At 41.1% G+C, this 7,965-nt stretch overlaps 1 protein-coding gene across 1 annotated transcript; it reads right to left on the bottom strand.

Moving 5' to 3' along the window:
• Positions 1-2,751: 2,751 nt before the first annotated feature.
• Positions 2,752-5,825, bottom strand: LOC118475577 (uncharacterized). The gene has a single exon (XM_035963875.1). The coding sequence runs from the start codon at positions 5,716-5,718 to the stop codon at positions 4,384-4,386; it is 1,335 nt and encodes a 444-aa protein (XP_035819768.1). The 5' UTR covers positions 5,719-5,825; the 3' UTR covers positions 2,752-4,383.
• Between the last annotated feature and the right edge of the window lie 2,140 nt (positions 5,826-7,965).

The raw sequence follows: 7,965 nt of genomic DNA, 5'->3' as shown, positions 1-7,965 counted from the left end.
TAATAACAGCTGCTGTTATGCAACGCGCTAAAGCCATTATTTGGGAAGAGTATGGGATTGATATCCTGAAAGTATTAACAATATCAGCATTGGCCCTAAAAATATTTAGACGTGTTTACTATAAGGATGATGATGATAATCGCATCTACATTCCTGACGATAATGAGGCTCAATTTATTAGGGAAGGCTACTACGGTGGTCACACGGACGTGTATAAGCCATACGGGGAGAATTTGTATTATTATGATGTAAATTCTCTATACCCCTCATCTATGCTAGATGATATGCCTATAGGCAAGACCCGCTGGGTTAGTGATCTAGGATCAAAGAAATCAAAGATTGTGTTGAATGATATGTTTGGGTTCATTAGAGCTTTTATAATTTGTCCTAAGCATATTAAAAAGCCTCTTCTACCTTATAAAAAGGATGATGGTACGATAATCTTCCCCACGGGGAGATTTCTCGGTGTTTATTTTTCTGAGGAGCTTAAGTATGCAGTAAGTTTGGGCTACAAAGTATACCCGATCTGTGGATATATCTTTGATAGAAAGGAATCACCATTCAAGCGTTTGTGTACGACATCTACAGCAAAAGGCTTGATGCTAAGGCTAAAGGGGAGAAAGCTCTGGATTTCATCTATAAAATCACCATGAACAGTCTCTACGGGAGGTTCGGGATCAGCCCCGAAAGCACAACGACTCAAATTGTTTCTACGAAGAAAGTAGAAAATTAGCTCTCTATAATGATGGGTTTGTTCAAAGTTATGAGCTTAGTTCAGACAAGTGCCTAGTAACATGCAAAAATGTCAGAAGTTTGGATTTACTGAAGCTTAGTTCAGACCGCCCTACTTATGCTGCTGTTCAAATATCGGCCGCTGTCACGGGTTATGCCCGCATAAGAATGCACCCATTCATTTCGAGGGATGACTGCTATTACACGGATACGGACTCAGTCGTTGTTGAGAGGGAACTTCCTGAAGAAGAGGTATCACCTACCGCTTTGGGTAAGTTTAGAGCATGAGCACTTTGTCGAATATGGCAATCTTTTTAGCACCTAAGTCCTATATGCTTAAGGCATCTAGTGTGGACCAACCCATAATAAAGTTTAAAGGAGCGGGTAAAGATGAGGCTGATGAAGAATGGTTCATCAACCAGCTAGCTGACCCTAGGGCTAAAAAAGTGATTTCATATGTCCGAAAGTTCAGTAGAAACTTCCGTGAACTGTTGGTTCAAGAGAAAATGTGTAAGTATACCATGGGGGTTAGAAAGTAAAAAGAGGGAGTATGTGTTCGACAAAAATGGAGTATGGGTTGATACTAAGCCCTGCCATATAGGTGACTTTGATGTGAAAAGTATCAATCCGACCTCCTATCGGATAATTATGAATTTGTTAAGAGGAGAAATGAAGATCTCCGAAAATGAATTTTCTAATTCGGAAATCATGATTGCTAATCGGGAGATTCAAGCTGATGCTGCTAAAAAGAGGAAAGCCTCTAAGCTAAGAGGAAAGCCTCTAAGAGGGGGAGACACCCCTTCTCATATTGAAGAATAGGCATGGAATGCATTCCCGAGCTCTATAGTATAGACCATTGCTGAAACAAGATATGAATGAACAATTACAACCGCTTCTCAAGCTAATTACCAAACAGAGCCCGAAACCACTCAAGTAAAGCACAAGCTGAAACCACGAACCTGTGCAGGCTAGGCCACCTTTACTAGTCAGCTACAAAACAGAGGAATAGCGAGGGCACCTTCCTCGGAAACCAGATATGATCCAACCTTTCACTTACAAGAGTCAAGCCAAGGAGAAGGCTAAACCCATTTCTGTATATGATCCGCCAGGTCATGTCATGTCTTGTGTCAAACAGATCATTAGTTGTGATCTTTGGTAATTGTCTTGTACAGCACAGTACAGACGAAGATCAATACATCGGATTCCTTCTTGTCTGATTGGAAGGGATGGATTGTGCTTTGGCTCATGTACTCTATAAGGGTTAGTAAACCAGGGAATGCCTTTGATTATCTTTTTGACTTTCTATAAGGGTCTTGTTATGTCCTTTGTCTCTCTCTCTGCTCTATAAGGGTCTTGTTTAGTGGTATACTCTTGATCCTTACTCTATTTACTACGCAAATAAATTGTTCGTTTGCGGTGATAAATGAAGAATCTGGGTTCGCCATTCGGTCAAGAGGAAGAGTCAAGTAGTAGGTGTGGCTGCTCACGGGCACCCCCGGCACGGTTCTTTAGGTCGATGAATCGAATCTTCCATCCAATACGCTAGGCTAGTTTCTTTCCACAACTCTCGTTCTTTACACGACTGATTGGCTGCTTGGCCGGATCTGGATCACTGCTTTAGGTATTAGTACTATGGCATTCAACCTAAATGGTTTTCAATTTCAACCAATCTGTAGTTGATAGCCAAGGTCGCGTTATTAATACTTGGGCTGATATCATCAACCGTGCTAATCTTGGGTATGGAGGTAATGCACGAACGTAATGCTCACAACTTCCCTCTAGACCTAGCAGCTCTTGAAGTTCCATCTCTTAATGGGATAGGTTTTTATCCTAAACATATAGGAAGGAAAGCCGGGTTCTTTTATGAGGAAGAAGCAGTGCACGATTGTGCACCAATGCGCCATAAGAGCTAGCTTTGCAAAAAGGAATTCTATTTCCACTCAAGACAAAAAGGTTATCCCTTTACCGCCAAGTATGAACTGAAACTCTTATTTCTGGTTTTTCACAATAAATATAGAATTACCTAGAACAATACCAGACGTATAATAACACACCTACAAGGACAACCACACCGAATGCCAGGTATCTAGGATTGTCACTATCGTCACTATCTTCTTCACTCCCACTACCTTCTTCTTCACAGCCACCACCTTCTTCTTTACAGCTACTATCCACCCCCTCTTTACAGGCACTACCTTCTTTACTGCTAGCATATTCTATAGTGGCATTCTCCTCTACAGAATCTATGGTATGATCACCATCAGAGCATTTCCCCCAGAATTCGAATTTATCCGACAATTCCTCTTCTCTCAACTTTCTATCCAAGCAATCCGTTAAAGCCGTCCTTTCCACAACCGCATCATAAGCTTCTAAGATTGATGTACTAATCACTTCCTCGTATGGAATCCATACGAATAATTTACGAACTTTGAATAAATCAATAATCAATTCTATATCAAGATAGTGCGGGTCCTACAGATATGAAAATCTGGTGCGCTCTCAGTATAACAGTACCACACTGTTACATAAGTACCTAATCTAACTAGTGCAAAGATGTTCCCATAGACATACCTAACACTGTTGTCTGATTGTGATGTCACCACGTGTACTAAACATTGCAATACTTTATGTTTTGCAGAAACACCGAAGTTTTCATACTTTTCTAATGCCCTTTGTAGGTGGCTATATAAATTATCTGTAGCCCTGTTATAGAGAGACCGCAACCCCTTATATTCACTGAAATCTGCACGATAAATCTTTCTTTTCAATTTTAAACGGAGCAACGAGCGCATATAAAGATAGTGCATACGCATGATAGGATCCATATCTTTCAAACTCAACCCTTTAACCAGACGATTAACCGCAGGTGTGTAATAAGAACTTTCGACAGCGTATTGCACATATGGATTTTTTGCAAAGATGGTTTTACGCATGTGGTTATCAATGAAACACTGAAATGGGTTGAATGGGTTACCTATATGAAACATATCACTAATATTTGCATGAATTGAATCCCCCGCGACATCTTCACCCCTTTTTACCTCTTCCGTACTGTTAAGAGCTGCATTAATACTCGAATTAGCCGAATGGCTTAAGGCACCCATTGCAGATGATTCTGGTATATCGTTGACTGTATTAGAAAGTGTGGTATTCAACTGTTCTAATGACTCGACAGTGTTTTTCATGATATAATAGTGTGTCCCTTGTTTTTGTGTGTGTTGGGTATTTTGTATAGTTGCATCTACCCGATGGGGGTTTCCCCCCCTTCTCTAAGCTTATAATAGCTTAGACAGATACAACTGTAGGTGCTTTTACTCGCCTTTCAGGATTTGCTTATTTTATAGTTGAGGGGGCTACCCAATCTCTACTGTAGTATTGTTCTACAGATTCACCCCATCAACATACTCTCGGCATCCATCACCGTTTGTGATCACTTCTTACTATGAGATCACATACTCAACTAATGAATTCAGGAGCTTCCCCTGTGCGATTTCTGAATAAATAGAATACGTAATTTGATACTCAACACTCTGTAGTTGATTTCAAGCTATTGAAGAGGATGCTTCCCTTCCTCCTTGCTAGAGCCCATCATCACGGGTACTGAATTATGCTATCAGGCTCAATACTGACAAATAACGACCTTCTCCTTATTCATTGGACTATCGTAGTAGTACCAGGAGGAAGAAGATTGGTAGCTATAAAGGTAGCACTCATAATACCTACTGCAATACACGCTACTAGATCTAGCTTGTTAGCTTCAACCTCCTCGAAGTGATCTAGATTAAGGTGTCTGTTTGAATTCAAATCGGTTATGCTGATAATTTCGTTATCAAAAAATTGGATTGATTCCTCATTTAGTAAATTGTGAAAAAAAGTATCATTTCGACAAGTTCTTAACACAGTCTTAACGACGTCTTTTGTAAATATGTACGAAACCCTCTTGTACCCATCAACAACCGAAGCTGGGTCCTTAAAAGAATCTAGGTTTACCCCGCGGAAGAATCCTAAATCAGGTATAAGGTGTGGTGTGATATAGTACCAAACAACTAATCCTACGCCAGAATACACAAGTATATTAAAGAAACCGTAGAGATACTTACGATGCCTTTCATCAAAATGACGAGTTGCAACTTGCATGAAAATGGCTACTCTAGATTGCGGAATGAGAGATTTGAGGCCAGCTCCCAAATGGGCATATTGATATAATACAGAATCACTTAATACTAAGCCTTTTATACTCCGTAAGCCTAAAGAACACTTTATTCTTAGAAATCCTATCCTATATGGAATATTCTCATCATAACTAAAGAGATTTCTTAGTCTATAGATCCATTTAGTAGGATAGTTATCAGGTGTCAGAGAATAGAGCCATTGTAGCTGTTTAATTGGTTCCTTTGTTATATGGTTGGTTATTCCTATTAATGTAATATCCGGCACCTTATAAATAATATCACATCGATTGCCCTTATAGATAAGAGGATTAAATTGAAGTATAGAATGTATACATACTAACGATAAGAGTGTGAGGATACTCTCAGCCATCCACCATGGTATCCCGCTTACCCACCAAGGCATGGCATCATAGGTATGTGTTATGTTGAGTATATAATACTTTATATATTTCATAAGTAACCTGCTTATTTGAATGAATAGAGCTTCACCGTCGCCACCACCGTTGTGGCCTCGATTAGTACCCCCTATGATTCCCTCTATCCCATCTGTTATATCCATTTCTTCATCACTTGCATCAGCCTCGTAATAAGTTGTATTCTTATTGTCTAATGATAAAGAGGATTCTCCCCGATCTATAGGATCTTCATCGATGAAATGGAAATCATGAATATCCTCGATGTAAGTTTTTAGAAAGGTGCTTAAGAACTCATTAGTAGAATCTCGATTAAGAGAAAGGCTCGGTTTGTCAAAATATCCGGTAATCTGCTTACGCAAGGGCAACAATATGCGAATCGTGCTCATAATATCTTCCATTCTTTGTTCTTGTTCGGGATTTTTCTTTGTTGAGTGTACCCCGACTCTATACTGAAAATAGTATAGAGAGACTCAACAGTGTCTCTCGTGTGTAAGAGACGTGTTTTTTGTTTCAGTTTCACTATTGGTTGGATTTATTTAGTTTGAGACATGTAAGGACTTCTCCGGAGAGGTATTCTCTGCAGTTCTGTCCATCTCTGTCGGCACCATTGTTATCTGTCTCTTAATAGTAGAGGATCGCCGACGCCCTGTCTTTGAAGTAGATACCTGGTTGGTATCTTTATGTAGATTGGAAATGTGCTTGTATACTTTTCTATTGCCCAGTGACTCTGAGAAAAGTGGGAAACCATGTCAAATCCGCATGCTTGGCCTTCGGATTCGTAGTCATAGGTGCCTTGCTTATATTTATTTTCAGACAGGCGGCATAGGATCAAAGGTTTCGAACCAAGAAGTTTCCCATTCCTTTGGCGACGCAGGGAAGTCTCATTTGGAATTTCATATAGCCAGTGGAAAGAGGCGGTTTCTGAGAAGCATCCAAAGGCACTGCGAAGAATATCCATGGCGCTAAGGACTCGATCGGAGGTGCCTTCCTCAGGAAGAATGGTTGGGAAGAGACATCATGAATCCTCATTCTTTCGAATGAACTTATATGAATTATGCATTTTTCTCGTTTCCGTCCATTTATGTTCATCCACATTTTAGAAATAGAAATTCATCCCGAAATAACCAACTACCGCTTTCCTCGAACTCTGGCTTCTGCATTAAGTTAAGTGAAGGTAGTCTAGGGTAAGGCCCGAAGAAGTCATTTAAGAAATCGAATAAGAAGCTCGAAAGAAGTGAAGGCGTATCAGATACGGATCAGTCTCTTTCCCCGTAGGCATGAGTACGGCACCCTTGACTGGTTCTAACCATTCATTCTTCCCTGGTTCGACGCTTTCTCTAGTGGAGTGGATATGTGTTCGTCTACTTGACCTTTGTTGGTTCATACATACCTTTTCATTCCTGCTAGTAAGGCATCCCAGCTTTGCCTGTCCCCACGACTGCCCGCATCAACTTGAAACCGGAGAGCACTGGCACTGAGATACCTTACTTACTGAATTTCCTGCTGGCCTTCCCTTACCTGCCCTTCCATTTAGGTTGACGAATGGGATTTCCTTTTCTAGAAACACTGGGAGACTGGGTCTTCTCAGACAGAGATGGTTCTGCTCAGCGAGAGAACGAGCATACGAATCAATTCCATGCCCTGAACTTTGAACCAGAGATCCAGCTGGCACTTCTCTTTTGATTCATAACCCTTGCTTTGGAATATCCGGTTGACTTGGGCAGTTTCTTCTATATCTCGAATGCTTCAATCGCCAGGCCAGGTTCGATCAAAGAAGTTGATAGCGCGAAAGCTGTTTTAGTTAGTCACGTGCATCCTCGCCTCTTGCTGAGTCAGGCTATCAAGCCGTTGCGCTGCGTCTATCCGTTTTCTTGTTGGGTCAGGTTGAGTTCTAAGCCCGTGTAAAGTGAGCTTGGTCTGGAGCAAGCTTGACTCGTACAATAACTCGTCTCGTCTCGTATAGTATAGACGTTGAAGAAGCAGTCAATGGTGCCTGCTCTAGAAAATGCATATATCAATCAAGGAAGTGTTCCAGAATTCGTCGTATCCTGAGGTGAATCTTGCTTGTTTTGCTAATGACGTAAATGGAAATGAAATGAAATCTTGCTTCGTAATGAATTCCGCGAATCAAGAGCTGGAAGAGTGCTTTCAACTCACTCCAAGGGGCAAGGGATGGCACTATCACGACTGAATCGCCTATTCGACTAGTGCCAAGCGACCGATATCCTGATTGCCAATCGAACCCATAGGGACAAGAAACAGATCAAACAAACCATTCACATCACATGACCCTGACACTGTGCCTATCTCGTCTCGTAAGAAAAGAATTGGGTGGAGAAGCTGGCCTGGTCAATCCAAGAAAAAAGGATCCGTCCGATTCAGTGGTTTCGCCCATAAGGGAAGCATACTTTGATCAGAAAGGCGGGTCCTCTACGCTTTGAAAATAGCAGGTAGTAGGCCCATGGGAAAACAGACTTGCTCAAATCCATATTCTTGTTTCCCGAGGCAAAACCCACTAGTGAGTCAAGTGAAAGTCCTCCAATCTGTGAGGAGAGGAAAATCCTTATTGCATAGTTGAGCAACTATCTACTATTGATGACTGAGGCATTACAACGACGAAGATTGCAGATTTGGAAAGAGTATCA

The sequence above is a fragment of the Zea mays genome, unplaced genomic scaffold, assembly GCF_902167145.1.
Source record: "Zea mays cultivar B73 unplaced genomic scaffold, Zm-B73-REFERENCE-NAM-5.0 scaffold_49, whole genome shotgun sequence".
NCBI lineage: Eukaryota > Viridiplantae > Streptophyta > Magnoliopsida > Poales > Poaceae > Zea > Zea mays.
This window is presented reverse-complemented; position numbering and strand designations above follow the sequence as displayed.